General features: G+C 36.7%; 1 protein-coding gene across 1 annotated transcript in view; it reads left to right on the top strand.

The window, feature by feature from the left end:
- The window catches only part of UNC13C (unc-13 homolog C), a 591,739-nt gene that overhangs the window by 328,203 nt on the left and 241,294 nt on the right, over positions 1 to 22,242 (top strand). The window contains exons 13-15 of the mRNA XM_057488818.1: positions 7,631 to 7,787; positions 17,845 to 17,913; positions 19,456 to 19,545. Coding sequence (XP_057344801.1) covers positions 7,631 to 7,787; positions 17,845 to 17,913; positions 19,456 to 19,545 — 316 coding nt within the window. The remainder of the gene's footprint in view (positions 1 to 7,630; positions 7,788 to 17,844; positions 17,914 to 19,455; positions 19,546 to 22,242) is intronic.

Raw genomic sequence — 22,242 nt, forward strand, 5'->3', positions numbered from 1 at the left:
CTTGAGCCATGAACTTGCTTTCTAAGGAGAATGTTGCTTAATTGAATCGTTTGTTCATTTCTTTAAGAAATATGTATTGAGTGCCTGCTATGTGCCAGGAAGTTTGGTAGCTACTGAAGATACATCAGTGAACAAGACGTCAAGATCCAGTCCCTCATGGAGCCCTTATTCCAGAAGTTGTGACTCATTTATTCAGTAGACTTTTTCTGAGTGTCTAAGTATGAGAACTTAGACAGGGAATTGGGAATTTAGCAGTAAAAGATAGCTCTTGCCCCCAGGGAGCTCCTAATTTAGGGGGACAAGGAAAAAAATATAACAAGACTGTAAAATAGACAAAAAATAACAAGACAGTATAATAGCACCTACGTGTAGGCTCTCAAAGAGCAGATGTGGAGGGAACAAATCCAGGCACAGATGAGGAGAGATGTCAGAGAGAGCTGATGGGAAGACTGAAGGGCCCATCCTTGCTCTCCAATTTCCATCATTCCATCCTCCAACTTCCATCCATCCATTTCATTCCTTTCCTGGCCCACACCACTGCCCTTGTCTTCAAAACTCCATAACTGAGCTCAAGAAGTACATAGCATATATGAAAAGCTATGATGCTTTTGACCAAAGGAAAAGTGATCCTTAGATATATAAGCCCTCTTTAGTGACAATGATGAATAAAATATTTGCTTATAACATGCTAATGAATGCTAATCTGAATTTTAGGGAGTAAGTGTGATAAATATTGTTTTCCTGAATTTCTAGTATCAAGAACTCAGTCTTTCCATTCATCTTGTTTTGTTTCTCTGTAATCTCTTCTAAGGATCTAAGAATCATGTGTCTTTCTAATCATAGTGTTCTTATTATCATTAAAAAATAATCTATGTTCAAATCTCTTAAATTTTAAAGTCATTTCCATCCCTTGAAAACCACAAGGTTGGTGTGATTAGGGACAATTGTCCATGAAAAGACCAGTGAATCAGATGATTGTCTTATTATTTTCCATCATGATGTCTACAAAACATTAGTAAGTGAGCTTAGTCCATAAGTGCTATTTGAAATACTTCCCAATATTTTACCAATAATATTTATAAAATCAGTGGTTGATAATCTTGTAGCGTTGCTCCAGCTGAAAACATTGCCAGTAACTACTTCATTATTGGCAGCTTAAGCATCATCTTTTTGAAGTTTGTTACCAACTTTCCCCATGGAACAGAAATTCCACTTGTTTGAAAGGACTCTGAAAGCCAGAGAAATTGAGCTTCTGACATGTCAGTCATGCAGCTGATTTGTGGAAAGAATACAGGTCTTGACTTCAGTCCACTCCTGTTTCTCAATTTGCTCTGCTTCCTGCATGGTAGTTAAAGTCCATTTGTGCTCCCGCTCAGGAGCCCTAGTGTGGAGTTTACAAAACTCTCTTCTGTATAATCTTATTCCCTCCTCCAAAGAACCTGGGAGGTGGATGACACTACCTCAAGAGAGATTATGACTTCTCCAAGATTACATCTGAAAGGCAGTAAGCAAGTAATTCAAGACCGGAACTTGGAACTCCTAACTCCAGGATCTCTCTTTGTACCATAGCTACGTCTGTGTCAGTGATGTAGCTTCCGAGAGCGCAATGTGTGCTACTGTAACAATAGTATCACAGAAACGAACTGGAGACCATGATGGTCGTTCAACCTTCTACCTAATTTAGAAATCCTTTACCATGCTTAAAAAAAAAAATCTATTGAGGCACATACAATAACATGGCCAAATCTTAGCCTGTAGCTTGATGACTTTTATATAGGTATACACTCATGTAACCATGACCCTGATCAAGACACCAAACAGTCACACTAATTTTTTTCTCTTTCACCTATTTCACCCATTACTCCCTCCCCAAGGTAACCATCAGTCTGTTACCTGTGTTTAAGAATCTATTTCAGTTTTGTTTATTTGTTCATTTTGTTTTTTAGATTCCACATATTAGTGAAACCATAGGTTATTTGTCTTTCTCTGTCTGATTTATTTCACTTATCATAACACCCTCTAGGTCCACCCATGTTGTTGTAAATGGCAAGATTTTATTCTTTTTATGGCTGAGTAATATTCCATTGTACATATGTACCAAATCATCTTTATTCATCTATCAGTGGACACTTAGGTGGTTTCCATATTTAGCTATGGTAAATAATGCTGCAATAAACTTAGGAGAACATTATATTGTTTTGGATTAGTGATTTTGTTTTCTTTGGGTAAATTCCCAGAAGTGGAATTGCTGGGTCATGTGGTATTCCTATTTTTAATTTTATGAATGATGAGCATTTTTTCATGTGTCTGTTGACCATCTGTATGTCTTCTTGGAAAAATGTTTATTCAGTTCCTCTTAATCCATTTTTAAATTGGATTTTTCTGATAGCACTACATTTTTAATGTTTCCTCCTCCACATTTTATGTATATGATGTCTTCTTTAACATCATTTATTTAATGATTTACTTAATTAATTTTCAGAAGTAGTTGGTTTTACTACTTTTATCTTTTAACCCTCATACTACCTTTTAAGTGATTGGTCTACTACTTTTGCTATCTCTTTGCTTCTACCAGTGAAATATCTTCTTTTCACGATTTTCTTCTAGTTATGACCTTTCTTTTTCCTTTTAAAGAAATTCCTTTACCATTTCTTATGAGGGTGATTTAGTGGTGGTGAACTCCTTTAACCTGTGTTTATGTGACATGCTCTTTTTCTCCTTCAGTTCTGAATGATAACCTTGCCAGGTAGAGTATTCTTGGTTGAAGGGTCTCCTGTCTGGATGCCAGCTGGGGCCAAGCTGGCAGGGTGTTTGGTGTCAAAGAAGCACAGTCTGGGGAGCTCCCAGGTGGGCAATGAGCTGGGCCTTCTCTGGCGGGGCAACTGGGGTCACAGGAAACTGTCTGGGTGTATCCCAGATGGGTGATAGCCAGGGCTATGATAATGGGGTGGCTAGAAGTAGATGGTTGCAGTCTGGGAGTTTCCCAGGTTGGCAGCTGGCTGGGGCCACGCAAACAGCAGCAAGGAACAGGAAAGGTGTAGGCAGGCTAAATCCACATGAGTGTTGTGCTCGTCCCACCTTGGTGGGACTGCTAAATCTCTGACAGGGTTTTGTGGTGTGTGGAGGCTGGGAGGCCACGTTTCACATCTGAAACTGCTTTGTTCACTCTGGCCCTGCTCTTGTCCATAGTTTCAGTATGCTTAGGTTATTTCCTGACACATTTTTTTATTGTTTTTGCTGTATATATGTGTGTGCATGCACATGCATGCATGTGTATATGTTGATATAATATACAATGATGTTTGTATCCTGTTTGCTTGGCAACTTACAGGGTTCCTTTGAATCAGCATTTGTTGACCACTTGGTGTTGTCAGCATTTACCTGAGATCTTAAACTGGAAGGCAAGCCCCTAAAAAGCTTCTACTCTTTGACATGACTATTCAAATGCAGCTGTCTTTTAGACTGGGGGTTCACCTGTTCCTCTTGATAGGTTCTTTAAGTGCAAGAGATCTTTTTTTTTTTCCTGGACAATGTAAACAACCTGTGAATTCTTGTCTCACTAGAAGCAGAGCATAAAAGATTATATATAATCCCCAGAGTGTACTGTTCCCAGTGTTCTTCAAGCGCTTTCTTCTAACTAACTTAAAGTCCTATTGCCTGTTCCCTGTTGCACAAGCTGCATTGCAATCTTGGGAGCTGTATACTCTTTAATGGATATAGAGTGAGAAGGTGTAGGAAACAGGAGGCAGCTTCACCGCCTCAGGAAGCCATTACCATTGTAGGGGAGTGACTGACAGCTTTGGTGGCCATCTGTCTAGGCCCTAGGTCTTGGATGTAATGGCACACCATGTATGGTTCCTAGAAATAGCCATCCATTTCCTCTCTTGGCAGGTTAATATTTTAGGAGTTTAGATACTAGTCAGTCACTGAATATTCTCAATCTAGCCAGCTGCCCTGAAGTTAGGTAAAATCTCAGATGCTAGGAAATCTTTGATTGGTACTCCTAATTTCAAATGCTGCTATAACTTTCAGTCCTTTTTTTAATTTTGGGGAAGGGATATTTCCATAGGAGATTTAGAGGGATAAATCATGTGCGGCTAGCTACCTCCCATATTACCCCAGAAATCATCTCAGTTAAATTCTAATCAAAAAGCAAAATGTTTCTGTCAGTTCTCTAAGATGAATACATGTGAAATGCTCTGGGAAAGTTTTTACTGCTCTCCGTATATTGATTATAAGCAAAATACTATGAATCTTCAAAGTAATCATCATCTTTATGATGTTATCTGCTACACACCTCAATCAAACGTGCACAAGGCAGTTGGATGTTTTGATAAACTGTCACCTCAAGGTAACCAAGCACATGTCCTGTATACTCCACCTCTACATAAATACCTTTGGCCCATACTGCTTTTACTTGTTTTCACTAATGCTTATTGGTCAAGTCTTGTGTATAAGAAAACCCTATGCTGGAGGCAGTCTGGGTTAAGATGACACTCAGGCAAAAACTAAACACATTCTGGAAGAAACAGATTCATACACAAGAAACACACACACTGAAGGGAGAGGAAGAAGGACAAATCAAGAGACGACAGACTCAGTGTAAGAGAGATGGTTCTGAACTTGCATTGCCTGAATTCCAGTCCTTGATCACATTACTTGCTCTGTGACCCTGGGGAGAAAAAAATTAGGAAAGGAAAGCAACGCTTAATTACAATAGATACAGGGAGGGAGTCAGACTTTAGAAGCACCAATTCTAAACAGAACAAAACACATATTCCTAAGGTCACATGGTATTGTGCTCTTCTTAGTGGGAATAGCAGCTTTCCCTACCTGCCCTTCCTACTTCCAGAGGTCATAATAAACTTCAGACATAACATGGTTAAAAATTGTTTTGTTAAGTTCAGATTTCAGAGACATATACAAGGTTTTATGTTTTAGAGGTCAGAAACAGTGTAATTCTGTGATTTTTTGGTTTTTCTCAAGGTACAAAATATTTTGTTCCTTCTGACTTTAATATGTGAAGTACTTAGTGATACTGGGAGCGAGGCAGAAGTGTCATTTTTGTTTCTTCTACACCTCCTAAATCGTTTTTGTGTTTCTAATACCTACCCATTTCAATCCTTCCTTATGCCACTTAAGAGATGACTCTTCATCTGATAAAAGTAAATATGATAAAATATGATAAAATATGATAAAATATGATTTAAAAAAATGACAAGTAAAAGATGATTTCCAAATTCATCTGATAATGTCATTTCCCTCTGCAGAAATCTTAGCCACGTCCTTAATAGTCCACATGAGAGAGTCACAATTCCTTAGCTAGAAGCCATCAGAATCTGGCCTTGATCCATGTTACCTTGGTTGTCCCTTGGCACCTCCTCAATTTCCATCCTATTTCCCCCCCGTGTAGGTTCCTGTCACTCCACTAACACTGTCTTGTTAAGGTCACAGTAATGTTTGTCGAGTCCCATAGTCTCTTTTCTGACCTTAGAAGCTCTTTTACTGCATTTACCAGCATCAATTACCCTTCACACCCTTCAAGCCTCCTATTCCCATGGTTTCCTTGACAATGTCCTGGCTTTACGTCTACCTCTGTTTTCTCATTTGTTCTAGTCATAGAATTTACATTTTTTCTTCCACTAGTCCTCTATATTTTGGTGTTTCCCAGGTTCTATTCCCTGATGCTTCTCTTTTCATGCTGCATAATCTCCCTGGATGATCTTACCTTTTCTCATGGTTGTGACTGGCTCCTTCCTACATGCTCATGACCCCAAATCTAATGTCCAGTTCAGGTTTCCAATAACCTGATGAACATTCCTAGATGGAAGCTCTACAAGCATATAAGCTCAAACTTAACTGAGTACACAGTCCCCGCCTTATAATTCCTTTCTCCTTTTGGGCAGAAGCACCATTCACCCAGACAGTGAAAATAAAACCTTGGGACTTAGCGATTTCTCTTACCTATCTCTCACTCATCAGTCACCAAGCCCTGACAGTTTCTCCTCTCTGAAGTTTTTTTTTTATACCTGTATTCCTGTATTTGTGTATCATTGGGGGAAAAAAAGATGTGATAAGCATAGTATTAGTTTCTTTTAATTTCTATTTTTGTATCTTTATATCATTTATGGTATATTTTCTATGCTGTACTTTTCTTCCCCTCGACTTATTTATTTTGTAATTGGAAGTTTATACCTCTTTACCTCCTTCACCTATGTTGTCCATCCCCCCACCTGCCTCCTTTATGGCAACCACCGGTTTTCTGTATTTATGAGTCTGTTTCTATTTTGTTTGTTCATTTGTTTTGTTTTTTAGATTCCACATATAAGTGAAATCATACTTCCATTTATCTTTCTCTGACTTATATCACTTAGCATAATGATATGGGTCCATTTATATTATGAAATTTGTGGTATTCTTAATAGGTATTAATTCTAATTAATTTAGTGTATAATAATGTCAGAACATCTATCTTTTATTTAAAGAAGTAGTCAGAGATAATCTAATTCCTGGGGTTAATTTGTATAAATCATGTAACTCTCATGGCATGCATTGTTATTTGTGATCCTCAAAGATCCATGATTACAACTTTAATCTACTTTTATTAGCTAGTGTCATGACAAGCTAGGTGAGTGGCCCTGCTAAAATCTAATAGAAGCCACCATCCATTTCCAAGACCACCATCCATTTCTTTTGAGGTGCCGCTCAGGGCATTACTTATGTATGTACATTATGTATTTGTGTTCAGTAATGCAAAATTCAGAACTGCCTAGATGGAGGATATATTATGAAGACATGATAGGAAATTGGGTCAGATTATGTACTGAAAATTCCCTTCCTCCCTGAGTATTGTACCTTTTCACTTTTATCCCAAGCTATGCTTTCAATTTGCAAGCCGTTAGTTTTAGTTCAGATGAAACAGGGTTTCTTAAGGGAACTTAACACTTGATATTTCTGATGTTTGTAAATGATACTATTATTCAAGGTTTAAAAGAAATGGTCTTTAATCATAAAGCTGGCATAATTAAACATATCCTCACTTGTTCATCTGTTTGCCTAATTAAATCCTTTATTTACCGAGATGCTTCGTAAACAGAACTGCTTATGGAAGATACTCCTCTATGGCAAAAGCTCACAAACTGGACTCAGATAAGATGTTAATAAGTTCACTTGTTTAATCAACATGCAGTGAAAGGGCCTCTTGCTTACTTAACCACTGTGAGAGGAATACAGGTATAAAAAAATATTCTTGCTGGAATATATCATTTCAGGAACTGAAATAAGCAGGGATATAGTTACTGGAGAAGGGAGACTCCTGTGTTACTGCTCTCCAACCATGCTAGATTCCACTGGGAATTGCACTTTTGTGCACACACCACACTCTCACAGTTGGGAAGAATGATGCACATCTCCCTGTGACAAATCACATTCTAATTTAGCCACTTCACATTTGTGAATGAGAAATTTTTAAAAGGCTGATATTGCTTTGTCTTTCAATTAAGAGATTGTGGAGGTTTTTCTTTTCATAAATATAGTTGAGGAATTATTTCATTGCTGATGTTAGAGGACATACTGTTATGTGAATTAATTCATTTCTATTTTAAAAGCACTTAATTTTTTTGTCTTGCAGGCACTTTTCATGTCTGTCATCCAAATACATGTGCCCTGGGGTCCCTGCTGTCATGAGCACCTTGCTGGCAAATATAAATGCTTTCTATGCTCATACAACTATTTCAACCAATGTACAGGTTTCTGCCTCAGATCGATTTGCTGCTACCAACTTTGGTGTAAGTACTATTTTTTTAACTTTAAAATTCCTAGTTGCCTGTGGGAATTTCCATTTTCAAGGGGCTTTGGATTCCAGATATTCTTGAAATCTTAATGTAGAATGGACATCGTAGAGATCTCTTAGTATAACAGGCTAAAGCTAAAAGTTCATTTAAACATAGTCAGTGAAATAACTTTTATTTGGCAGTCAGTAGGTATCTTTATTAGATTAAAGCTCCTTATCTGAAACAACCTTTTCCAGGAGGGGAAACATACATTTTGTGAGTGAGTACTGGGATTTTATAGGAAATTCTCCATGTGCACCAATTTGGGATTCACCATTTCAGATACTGTTCCTGGTAAATGGTTGGTTGACTTCTCTGGAGCTTTTAGGCTCCATTTGTACTTCCTATTGTTTCCTACTTCTGTTGAGGGATAATTGCACATCTTATAAGAAAAAAATACTAGGTAAGGCTGAGGAAACTATCTGTACCTTATTAAGACTGTCCGCCCGAAGTATTCAAATGTATCAAGAAAGCACTGAAATGTAGAAATGCAGGGATCCTGAGGATTCTGAAATACTTCTCTGTTGCACCTATCACTGGATCTTGTCTACAAGCATAATTAAATTGAAACTGACAAGACTGGAAATGGAATATAAACTGATAGTAATCCCAGTAAAGTGGTGAAGATCTAAACTAAGAATTAGTGAAGATGGAGAAGAAAGGACAAATTCTGGGGCTTTTCAGGGCATAGAATCAACAGCACTTGGTATCTTTAGAAAGATGGACAGTAAAGGAAAGGCAGATTCCTAGAAAGATTCCCAAGGTTTGGTCAGGAAAACTGAAAAGGCAACAACTCTCTTCAGTAACCCTGGGAGACAGGTATTTTCATTCACACTTTTGTGTTTTTTTGTGGAGGAAAATAAGATCCATTATAGGAAAATGATTTCTGTGACACACTAGTTACTTTTCCCACTGCATTTTTTCCATATTAGTTCACTGAATAAATTTTTGTTATTGATTATGCTGTTAGAAATTAAATTTTGGAGTATGTGTATAGGGTAGAAACAAAGGAAACCCAGGGAATAAAAGAGTATAAAGCCAATTTAAAAAATGCTGTTGCTTTTACTCTTTTCTTGTCCTTTTCATCTGAAGAAAATGCATATGAGGTATGTGAGATGAGCTGAAATGAATCAAAGGAAAAAGTAATGGTTATTTAATGAAAAAAAACAAAACAAATCCTAGTAGAAGAAATCACTATCTCTATCAGGAGTTATAGAGTTCGAGTTTTCAAATTTAGCAACTCAGTTTAGTTATTCAAGCCTCGGTTTCCCAATCTGCTCAATGATGTCAACAGTGATTTCTCTACCATGTCTCTCAAGTTCAAGATGAAAATCAAATGAAGTGAAAGATGATAAGCCAGTTTGTAAAAGTTTGAAGTGCTCTATAAATACATGGTATGAAGATTTTCTCTCTCCTGCCCTTCCTCCAGTATAAACAGTATTCCATTAACTACTTTTCTTAGACAGATTGACTGTTATAAGAGCTGAGACCAAAGAACATTTCCTAGCAAGATGCTATTATAACCAATATCAGATCATAGAACAGTTTTGTTATAAAAAACTTCCTTTTGGTGACAGTATCCACTGTCTTGGGATTTTACCCATAACATAAAGCATTCAGTGTTATGAAATTGTTTTGCTTTTAATATTCTGCTGGGGTACATTGGAGAAAATAAGCCAACCTTGTGGAACACTGAGCCTTCCTACCTCTGAGAAAGAAGATGTGTTTATATGATTATTATCCACCATAAAAGCTACCTGGAGAAAAATAACACAGCCTTCTGCTTTACTTCATACAGACCCAGAGAAGGGAAACCCACTGGATTTTAGGACTTTTCAGTGTTTCATGGCAACATGGTTATAACAAACTTCATTTTGTAAATCAAATAACTTATTGTAGCAGGGGGTCAAAAAAAGAACTTTTTCTTCAAACTACATCTTGACAAATTGATGATGTAGTATGTAAATTTGACTATATTTCTCTACCTATTGAAAATAATGCTATCTGATCAAATAGATCTAAGTATTATATCTCCCACCTCCAATTTAGGATCTGAAGTTCTTATTTACCTGAGTTTTGAAGCTAATACTGTCAGTTGTGACTCAGAAACATCATTATATTGGCCCTCCATTATTTTCTCAAAGATTGAACCCAGACACTTTGATTTTCCAAAAAATGAACCAGTGGAAAACTTTCTTACCTATGAGGATTATAAAACAAATTAGAAAGCTGTTACACTCACAAATTCAGGCTTTTGTGTACAAGTGTTATTTGAAGTCATGGTTTGGATTAAAATGTAAAGGACAGATCCACTGGGTGTAGAGAGGAGAGACAAGCAAAGTTTGCTGAGGAAAATGGTTATAGAAATTAGATGAAAATGATAATAAAAATGTGGTATGATGAAAGGCATTATGATATTTTAAGAAAAGAGGAGTTATATAACATTGTCAACTATTACAAAATTTTCAAGGAAGATGGGGAAAGAAATGAGCCCACTGGTTTAGCAATCAGGAGGTGACTTCTTAGTGAAAGAGTTGAGGCTGAAGCCTGATTTCATATGGTTCTTTGGTGAATGGCATAGATGAATAGTTCTGTAAATTAGGGCCTACTTATTCACTAAAATACAGTGCAATTATTAAAAATCAAGTTTTTAAAGAAAAGCTTACAAAATTTAGCAAGATCCATGGTATAATGATACATTAAAAAATATACAAAACTGTATATACAATCTAATTCCAACATTGGAAACATGTTCGCACATGTGCACACACACAGTTTACAAATAGTACTGGAGAGAAATGCTTCATAATTCCAATGGTGCAGCCACTTGGTGGGATTATAGCTAATATTTTGTTGCTTTTGTTTTCTATTCATCTTTAAACTTTTCTATTAACATTTTCTTACTTGTATTAATTTTATAACTAAAAGTGTGAATAAAAGAGCAATAGCGGATGAGGAAATACAGTCTGTTCTGCTAAGGAACTTGAATAATAATGATAAAAGAGAAACTGGTCTAAAGTGAGAAGGTTTTGCCTATGAAAAAGATTTTTACTGTCTGGTTGGGTGGGGATTTTTTATTTAATAAGATACGCTTAAACATGTTTATAGATTGTTAGGAAAGGAACTAGCTGCAAAGGTGAAGTTGCAAATTTATCAGAAATAGAATAAATGGTGTAGTAACAGTACAGAGGAGAAAGAAAGTGTGGTTAAGAGGACAGAAGGAGTGACATTTTAGGAATAATAAAGGACACGTTCTGTTCTGAAATCTAAGGAAATAGGTGAGAGTTCTTGCAGAGAACACCAAGCTTCTGATTTAGGAATGAAAAGTTGAGAAAGTCATACCTTATTTCCCTATCTTCTCTACAGTTGTCTATAAGGGCAAAGAATGTTTATCTATAAGATGAAGGCTATGATCAACACATGGGGTAAAGGAGGTTAGTAAAGATTTGGATAAGCTACTGGAGAGAATATAAGAGGAATATTTCAAGGCCATGTAAGAGGAATTCCTAGTAAAGCAGAAAGTCTCATGTGATGTTGGGCGGCATAGATTTGTTGTCAAGACAATTGATGTGGCTGTGAGATTTTCTCAGAATTTCTCAGCATTTTGATACCAATGTGGTAACATACAGCAGATGGTTGGATTGACTCTAGGTTGAAATTTTGCAGAATTTTGGAAAGGTGAGGAAGTTAATATATAGATGATGCTGTCAAGAGAAAAGATGAAGTAATTCACCACGGGGTCTAGATTTGACAAACGGCACCACAAGAAAGAGAGACGGAGACAAAGGATTTTGACATCATACATTTCAGTACAGATTTTCTGGGGGAAGTCTCAGGTCCAAGATGTAGCTCTGGGAGTAAACTGTTGAAAATTAAATGTAAAACAGTGTACTTTAGATTGCTGAATTTTCAGGAGTATACCATGCTGTTTGTTGAACACAGCCAGCCTTGAAACTGGAAATACTGAGAGTAATTATATCATGGAAATCAGCAAACACTAAAATCCAAGGCTTTTTTCTTTTGGAGAGACAGTTTAGCAGCACACTGTTGAGTGTACATGTTCTGTGGAGTCAAGAAAATCTAAGAACTTTATTGGAAAAATGTCTCCCTGGATGTTGAGGTCAAACATTTGAAAGGAGATACATTTCTTGAGGTGGGGGTCAATATTTCAACTTTGAAGAAAAGTCTTTAGACAATTAACTTAGTGAGTTATCCTAAGGAACAGATAGAAAATAAATTATTAGTTCAATTGATATCGTCTGGCTCAACTTTTCCCCTGAGTTTATATACCCTCTTTGACACAGCCAGTGCTGGGCAAAAATGAATATACTAGTAAATACTTCTTTGCAATTATATATGTTCTTTTATTTAGCCACTTGTTCATTCAATACATATTTTTGAGATACCTCATGTAAGGCACCATGGCAAGTAGTAGAGGGACTGAAAAATAAATGTTGACCTCTACTCTTTGGGGTTTATACTCTACTTGGATAGTCCCATGACTATGTATAGCATAACCATAAATCAATCCCAAAATGTGATAAACATCAAAGGAATTTATACTTATAAGTGTGCTTTGAGATTGAAGAGGAGCAAATGATTAATTCTTTTCAGGGAATTCATGGAAACTTGACAATAGGAACAGGTCTTTTAGGGAGAAGTAGTATTTTTCAAAGCCCAAGAAGTAGTAGGGAAACTACCTTAGGTCTAGGAAGATATTTGTGTAAAGATAAGGAGAAATAAAGATGCGAATTAAGTTCAGAGAAGTATGTGTAAGGTAGCCTGACTACTGAGTAGGGAAAACAGAATAAAATATAGAAGTATAGGAGGCGGTTGTGTTTCTGGGTTGCCATTAAATTGTTGAGGTTCTTTAATGCCCACTGAAGTATGGTTTCCAAGAGAAGCTGTGAGCTTTCTTACACTCAGGAAGGTGAGGAATCAGAAAGCTGCTTCTCTTGTCAGTGCAACCTTTTTCAAAATCACAGAGCTGTTGACCAGAGCCTGGCAGACCAATGTCTCCAGGATTTTCCTTAGCAGCAGAAGTAAGCCAAGAAGGAAGAAGTGGGCCTCCATCTCATGTCTGCTTTCCAAATGTAGCAGTGCATGAGCATCTAATAGGCAGAAAGTAATTGCAGAAAAGTTTCTGCAAAGGAGTCTGGGAAATATGGTGTTTAGTTTTCCAGTCTCAGAGCTACAGGAAGACATGCTAAAGAAAGGAGGAAGGGATAAACCAGCAACTGGTGTTAAGCATAGGAGGGACAGATGGAAAGTTGTGAGAGGGCCAATGCATTAGTCCTGGCAAGGCAAAGCTATGCTGCATCTAGATAATGGTTTAGAGGAAGTGAAATGATGGGGCAAAGGGGGGAATGAATGTGGGAGATTGTTTTTTTATGACTTGCCAAATGATTAGTCCTGGGCAAAGGTGGACCTAGGTTTTGGGCAGCCTTAATCTTATGCAATTTGATAAGACTCTCTTTAAGAAGAAAACTATAAAATTGTCAATAGAAGATTTGATATAAAATTAAAATTAATTTCTAATGATTTATTTTTCATCAAATTTAGGGAAACATTTATGTTTCTTTCATAAGTGATGTGATGTGAAAGCAAAAATTGCACCCAACAAAGTTAAACAGGCATGGAAGACTTTATTCAAGGCTGCTGCAATAGGGGAGAGAGTCCAGAGCTCATTCTGAGCTCAGCTCCACTGAAACAAAAGACAAGAGACTTTAAGGGCTGGAATGAGCTAGAGGGAAGGTACCTGAGGATGTTAGGGAGAAGTTTGGTCAGTGGCTTTTGTCCAACACATTGAATTATTCTTGAATTTGCAAATGTCTTTTTCTGCCATTAGACCATCTGTGTTTGCTAATTAACAACCATCAAAGTTAGTCTCCTACCCTCCCACAGAGGCTGGGATATAGGGGTGCTATTTCTTTGGTGATTATATTTCAAAAGCGTGACTCCCAAGTACTTGAGGAAGACAGTCTTGGTTTGTAAAATTGGCAAGAGGCTTTTAAAAAGACTTACATCTCAAAGGGGAAAAGACAGAATTTACAATTACAAGTTTTCTAAACAAAATGCTCTAAAAATAAAAAAGGGTGGTCAGAACCTAGTGTGAGAAGCCTGTCTAAAGTTTAATCAAACCAGGGAAAATATTAAGGCTTTCTTGGTCAGTGAATGATAAATATCTCAGCGCTTTTCAAGTTTGCCTAAGAAATGACCCCTTAAAAATTCTTTTGAGTTGGTGACATTTTTTAATTAGCTTGTCTTTGATACTTTCGTTATATTGGCATTTTGTAGTTTTATCGTATCTCTGATGGTATCAGTATTAATATCAAAAAAACAAGATATGCAAAAATATTTCCAATATGCTCATATGATTAGCATTAATTAAATTATCAAAATAGCCTACGCATTACCTTTATTTGAACTCTTTCCTATCTTCTTAATGAATTACTGCATTTAGTGTGAATTTATCTTCTTAATGAATTACTGCATCTGGAAAAACGTTTTTACAACTTGCTAGTCCAGTTCAGTGTAATTTTTATCCTATCCTTGCAAATTTTACAAAAACCTAAGATCCTGTGAGCAAATGGCTTGGGCTCCTCCCAAGGAAGCTGAAGCAAGTGAAGGCCCCCAAGGCTTAAGCATCATTGGCTGCAGGTTAAACTACCCCTGCCGTTGTTGTGAGACACTGAGAAGGAAAGGAGGGGAGGAGAGAAGCTGAAGGTGACGCAGAGGTTTTTTACGCCCCTTGTAAGAGCTCTTCCTTCCACAGTTCCCGGGAAGGCTTACTGAAAGTGTACTTGAGAGGGAGCAACTTCCTTCCCCTCGTCAAAATCACCCTCTGCCCCTGGGCCAAAACTGGCCCAAGCACTGGATTGTATGGCGCATCAGCTGAAAATAGTTTTTATGTTTTTAGTGGTTAAAAAAAATCAAAAGAAAACTATTATTTCGTGACACATGAAAATTATATGAAATTTGAATTTCACTGTCCAGAAACAAAATTTTATGGAAAGGCAACCATGGCCATTTGTTTATATACTGTTTATGGGAGCTATTGTGCTACAATGTCAGAGTTTACTAGTCATGAAAGACCACAAAGTTGATACTATTTACTACCTGGCTCTTTACAGACCGAGTTTTGCTGGTCCCTGGTCTAGGGTTCTTATTATCAACTAATTAAACCTTGATTATTTATAGCTGGATTATACTTAGTATTATTATAATTGATTTGGCCCCTTCCAAATGTTAGACGTGGGTAGTTTTTTTTTTTAGACTTTTGTTGTTGTTGTTTTTTCTTTTTTTCTTTTGGTATCATTAATCTACAATTACATGAGGAACATTATGTTCACTAGGCTCCCCCCTTCACCAAGTCCCCCCCACAAACCCCATTACAGTCACTGTCCATCAGTGTAGTAAGATGCTGTAGAGTCACTACTTGTCTTCTCTGTGTTGCACAGCCCTCCCCGTGCCTCCCCCCCACATTACACATGCTAATCTTAATGGCCCCTTTCTTTTTCCCCCCTTATCCCTCCCTTCCCACCCATCCTCACAGAACCCAAGAACAGACGTGGGTAGTTTTAACCTGTTGCAAATAACCGAATAATGTGGCAGTCTCAGATACTAAGGCATGCTGCCCCTTAGGGGGAACAATTTTTAATCACCCAGGCTTTTGTTATTCCTCAAATCACACCGTGCAGACAATAGGCCTCTTCTGTACTTGCAAAGGCAATCTCACTCTAGTTAAACAGAAAGATGGTAAATAAAATTAAATTTCAAGCTGTCCTGCTGCTTACAGAACCTTTATGAAAATTCAATCAGCAGCACACTTTTAATTTCACATCATCTGATGTTGTTTGGGATTTAGTGACAACAAGCCTGGCAGTTTTCCCCACAGTTTTCTGTTTCCCTTGAATGTAAATTTTCCAGCTGGGCACTGAAGACTTAGGGAGGAGGACCAAATGTGTGATCTATAACAGTCAAAATTCTGTTCTGTGTGAAACAGAAATTCAATTAAACAAACAACTTTTAGATTTTTTTCTCCATGCAGCCTAAGTCCAGCGGTTATAAGGAATTCAGGGCTGCTGGGACTGTAAGTTTTTGAAAGGGTGGGTGGACAAGGCTAGAGTGAGGGGTGGGGGCTCCTTCCAGCTCCACCATTCTTACCATTTGTTCAGCTATTCATTTTATAGCCACAAGATGACTCTTTTAGCTCCTGGTATCTATTCTAAGGTGGGGAAAAGGATAAAGACACAAAGAGCAAATGGAAGAAAAAAAATAATAAAAAAATACATAGCAAACACTAATACAACACTGTCTGCCAGGCACTCTTTTAGAATCTTCCAAATATTATTTCATTCATAATTTGCTAATTGCACTATCCCCTTTAATATGCTGTATGTATCTCATTGGCCATAACCATGTTCCATGGCCATTCCTAGAGGAAAAGAGGTCTGGGATGGTAGGCATTTCATAATGGACACATTTGACTCATTAGGTTCTACTAGGAAGAGTGAAAGAATGGGCATCAGGCATGCAACGAGAACAATTGTTCCCAGTGTACATAGCATGGTTGATTAGGGTCAGGCCAGCTGTCTTGATGATTTGCACCAATCTCAGAGACCAGAGAAAGCATCCAGAGACAAGACATGAATATGCTGACTTTTACAGTCATTGAATGATTGACTTTACTGTGGCCTAAACTTCTTTATTTCCTTTTTATTTCTCTATTTTGATTGAGAGCTACTGAGCCACATGGGTGGAGACAGGGATTACAAAAGATAGCATAGTCACCTCCTCCCCCAGGAAGGTTTGATGGAGAGTGGGAGAGAAAAATCTAAGGCATTCAGATCCTCTGTATATTTCAGCAGCTTTGCTGGAGGGTCTGACCTGCCTTACAAGATGGCAAGCTTCTGGAAGGAAAGGTTCATTTCTTAGGCTCCTTCACTGCCTCCCCAGGGGTTAAGAGAGGCAATACACAAAATTTCCTTACTGATGTGTAGACCTAATAAAGGAAGTTTATTCAGAAAATTGGAATTTCAGTGTAGGAACAATTTAATTTTTAATATTCAGTTCACTTCATGAAGATTAGTGATTTCCAATGGTTAATAGTTATATACGTCATAAATCCACCTTGTACATGAAATTACTAGGAAAAGTTTCCACTTTTGTCAGTATCTTCCAAAGGGCAATTTGATGTTTACAGAGAACTTTACTGTCATTTACTTCCATCCCCCTATCATTTTTCATTTTTCGTTAGGAATATGAGACTGTCTACCTATAAAGTTCACGTTGTGACTTTGACGTTTTTACCTTATCTAATTTACTAAGTCCACACTTCACCCTTATGCTTATTATCAAAACTCCTTATTCTTATACTTTCAAATCCTTTTATGAAGAGGTCAGTCCAGCACTGATACAGCATCAGAAGGAAGCATCAGTAATTTTTTTGCCTGATATTTTTTACTTTTCTTTTTTAGCACTAAATCATAAACATACTTTAAGGGCAATTGATCCTTTCAGATAATGAAATCTGTACTTGTTACCAAAAGGAAAATGCTGTTTGAAATTGTTTTTGACAAAAACAACAGTTGTTCTCACTTCCTTAGGTGGGAGAAATTTTTTAAAAACTGCAATTTATTTCTGGAGAGGTGGTGTGGTATGTGGGGGTAGAAAGAAGGCTGGGCTATATTTTCTCTTGCTGACTCATATTGCTGTAAATCATTGCAGTGGCAATTCCGTTGTCTGGACTCCTTTTAGAGAGCATAACTCTCTGGATACTTTTCATTCATCACAGAGAGGCAGTGAGGCCTATTGGAAAGAGCATGGAATCAAAAAGACCTGAATTTGAATCACTGCTATGTCATATACCGCCTCTGTGATCTTAGACAAGTCATAGGCATCTTCGAAGCTTCCTTTCTATAAAATGGGAACAATGACTCATAGAATTGTTTGAGGACTACATTTAGATGACCATTTATTTCCATTCTTCTATTTTGTGTTTGCTTTACAGAGGGAAAAATTCATAAAACTCCTGGATCAGTTGCATAACTCTTTGAGGATTGACCTGTCAAAGTATAGGGTATGTACAAAAGTATTTGCGTAAAGGTAAAATATTGTATTTACTCAAATCGTGTCTTGTCATATTGTGCAAAAATTACCCACTATGTAATGGAAAAGTGAAAATACTGATCTTGGGATCTTAGGTCGTTCCATACTAGAAGGATCATGAATTAGCTGAGGGCCACTCAATCTGATGGTTATTAAAAGAATTATAAAATTAAAGCAACCACACACATACACACAGTATTGTTGCAGGCTTATGTGGAGCAGGTACCTGAAGTGGACATTGTGGTCCAGTCCCATTTTGAAAGCTCACCCCTTGTTACTGAGATAATTTCCCCAGATTTTGAGATTCCTTCTAGAATTTACTGAATTTAATTCATTCTTTGTAGATCAGGACAATGTGCTTTTTTGAAACTGCCCATACTTCATTATCAACAATTCTATATTTCACCTCCAGATAAAACACATAAATATATTTATGTACCCATGTGGTGAATACACAGATGCTTTTAGTCGCAGAATGTCTTAGTTAGGAAAACGCTTAGGTACAAGTTTTACTTACAAATCTGTAGTAACAACTATTACATTCTTTATTTATCCTAAACAGCTTTCCTTATCTGCATATATGTATCTCTCCTGCATTAATGTTTCAGTCTCTTATTGATGGATATCTTAATATCCATATTTCTGGAAATTATAATACCAAATTTTATCAAACTCACCTTTATCAGGTTGGAACTGGGGCCAATTCTATGGGAAGTGAACTGTTATGCCAGCTAATGAAAAAGAAATTTGGGAACATGAAGGGCCTTGAAGCTACGTCATTCACCATCAATTAGACACCCCAATACTGCTTGAGTTCATGAAAATCTAAGTTAACTGTGGTTTTCCTTGCTCTTTAAAAAGCTAATCTAAAAGCATGCAAATATAAGAAATTTCTCCATGTTAAAATTGTTCTAGATCAAACATTTTCTTAATAATATCTTTCTTTTCCTTCAAAATTCTGAGCATACTCATTTTTATATGACATTTCTCACCAAATTTCATTAATGGAAACTTTTTGTTGCAATTCACAATACTTTGGCTAGAGACTATGCAGTACATTCTTTTTTGTTTTTTTGTAAATTTTAAGAGTTTCTTTGTGACTAAAAGGAAATACAGCAAACGTAAAAGTTCTCAAAGTATGTTTTAAAAAAAATTACCCATCTTGAGAAAATTATCAAAAATATTTTCAAAACTATTTTGTCCTCCCCTCTTTTTAGTAGCAAAATTGTCTTATGAACAAGGATGAATAATATGATAACATCACTTCTATTGTATTGTTTGGTATATTTTTAATACATTGTGGGAATAAATAGAAGGGTATGCTTTCTAAGACTATTTCCAAACTTTATGTTTTATGTTTTACAATAAAATATTGTAAGAATACTCTACAGATACTCTTAAAAATTTATGGTTTACTTTCTAATTTCTTTCACAGAAAACTGATTTTACTTTATTTGCCCATTGGAAGCATTATGCTGATAATTTACCCATTTTCTATTTCCTAATTAACCAGGAAAACTTTCCTGCCAGCAATGCTGAAAGACTGCAAGACCTGAAATCAACTGTTGACCTGCTAACAAGCATCACCTTTTTTAGGATGAAGGTACCTCATTTTATTTCTGTCAGTGTTTTCATGTGACATCTATTCCCTGGTAAAGTCTGGTTTTACCCCTCTCTGGGTCAGTACTGTTCAGTCCCACTGACCCAGTGATTCAGCTGTGGTTCCTTTGTCTGAGCTAAGTGACTCTACCTATGTAAGGTGTGTTGAAAAAGGGATTATCCTAAACTCAAGATATTCTGATACATTTGGCTCAAATTTAACTTTAAATTAAATCTATTTTAAACAAAGGTCCATAGTAAGTGGGCATGTACTTACCAAACACAAAAAGCAAAAACCTAACAATGTTAAATGGAAGTGGAGTGTACTTCTTATTTTAGTTTTAATGTAGATGTCTTCTTCATTGTGAGAGATTAACTGACTTTTTTAAGTTTACCCCAATTTGTGGCAATTTCCATTTTCAGCCCTGGCAATGTCTACACAGAAATATATTTGATCATTTAATCCATTATTGTAATTAACATCTACCATACTATGCAGGCATTTTATCTTTAGATGTATTTCCTCTGCTTTAATCACAATTTGGCTAGCAAGACAATTCATGTAAACCCGTTCCTAAAGCTACTTGTCAAATTATAGACTAAAAACTTTTTGAAAGAGAGTTTTATGATGTTTATTCAAAAAATTCCTATATGGAAGAAAATGGAAATAATTATCATTTCCTTTCCAGTTGCCCATGACTGTACTCACTAGAAGCACCAAGCATGTTATTTTATAATAGAAGAGAGGCAGAAAACAAACGATACCGTATCAATGATCATTTGGATTCTTTAAAGTTCAATTAAAATTCATTTGGCTTAAAGTCACAGTTAAATTGGGTGACTGGGATAAATAGAATTTATGTCAGTCTGGTCAACTGGCACCAGCTATTGGAGTAGCGTGCATAGAACGATAGCGAGGCCCCATCCTGGCTACAGGGAAGTTTACTCAGTTGACAATCAATGCCTGCCATTGACGCTGAAGGGGTAGGGAAATGGGAGGAAGGGAGGGCGGGGCCAGCACAAGCGCCACGCATCTGCATTCCTCAGTCACCAGCCTTGCAGAGTTTAGAAAACAATACCTCAAACTTTCAACTTCTATTCCCCAACCTTCACTACCAGTTGATGACCTTGCTTCCTATTTCACTGAAAAAAACAGGAGCAAAGACTGGGGAGCTTCTTCAAGCTCTGACCACATGCTTCCACCACCCCGCCCTCTCTACCTCCTTACCTGCACCTGTGTTCATATACTCCTTCTTCTTTTCATCACTGTTGATTAGCTGTCTGTTCTCCTAGAACAGGCCATCTCTTCCACTTGTGCAATTGATTTCAATTCCTCTTGAGCACTAAAACTTCAGTCCAGCAATCCTCCCCACTTGCTTGAACTATCATATTTCCTCTTTACTGGATATTCTCCATCAACAAACATGCTATTAATTTTCCAGTCTTAAAAATATTTCTTGATTCTGCTTTGTTCTATAGCTACTCAGGGCTAATTCTTCTTTTCCTTTAATACTCATACTCCTCAAAACAGTCCTCTTTATATTTTCTTTCCAATTTCTTTTCTACCATTATCTTTTGAACAAATTTCCTCATCCCATTATCTTTTCTCATAAGAGACAATAAAGTTCCCTCTTTCTTTTGTACAGCTTGGTTAAGTACTGATAAATGTGTAGTTATATAACCGCCACTACAAACAAGATCCAGAACATTTCCATACGCTGCCAGAATAACCTTGTGTGCTCTCTTTCAGTCAGCCTCTCGCCCCCTCCCCAGTGACCACTGATCTGCTCTTCTCCCCCCTATGGTTTACCACAACATCCTATAAATGAAATAATATGCTGTGTTGCATAATACATAGACTATTCATCTGCCTTCTTGAGTGTATCAGCAGTTCATTCCTTTTTATTGCCGAATAGTAATCCTTTTCGTGTATGTATTACCGGCTTTTTGGTTGTTTCCATTTAGGGTTATAACAAATAAAACTGTTAAAAATATTCATGTACATATTTTTAGTTTTCATTTTCCTTGGGTAAATACCCAGCAGAAAAGTTACTGGGTCGTTTGGTAAATGAACATCTACCTTAACAAGAAGTGCCTAATTGTTTTTCCAAGCAGTTGTACAATTTTGCATTCCCAGCAGTATGTATACGAATTCCAGTTGCTATCTATATCCTCTGGTGAAGATCTTGCTATTACCCATGGTTTTAATTTTTTTAAGCCATTGTAATGTATCTTATTGGGGCCTTGATTTTATTTCTCTATTAATAATGTTGATCATCTTTTCTTGAGCTGATTTGTCACTTAGTTTCTTTCATGAACAATCTGTTGAAATATTTTGTCCATTTTCCATTAGGCTGTTTTCTTATCATTAACTATAAAGAGTTCTTTATTTGCTCTGGATACAAATCTTTTGTCAGATACTTTATCTGCTAATATTTTCTCCCTGTCTTTTATCTTTTCATTCACTAACAGTAGCTTTTGCACAGCAGAAGTTTTTTAATTTTGATGATGTCTACTTTATTAATTTTTTTATTTATGGATAATGCTTCTGACTAAATCAAGGTCAGAAATAGATTTTCCATTTTTATTCTAAAAGTTTTATTTTACCTTTTATATTTAGTCCAGTGTTTCATTCAGAGAGCCCTTTTTATTCTATCTGAAGTATAAGTCTAGGATAATTTTATTTTTGCCTTTGTTTTTG

The sequence above is a fragment of the Manis pentadactyla genome, chromosome 11 (genome assembly GCF_030020395.1).
Source record: "Manis pentadactyla isolate mManPen7 chromosome 11, mManPen7.hap1, whole genome shotgun sequence".
Classification (NCBI taxonomy): Eukaryota; Metazoa; Chordata; class Mammalia; order Pholidota; family Manidae; genus Manis; species Manis pentadactyla.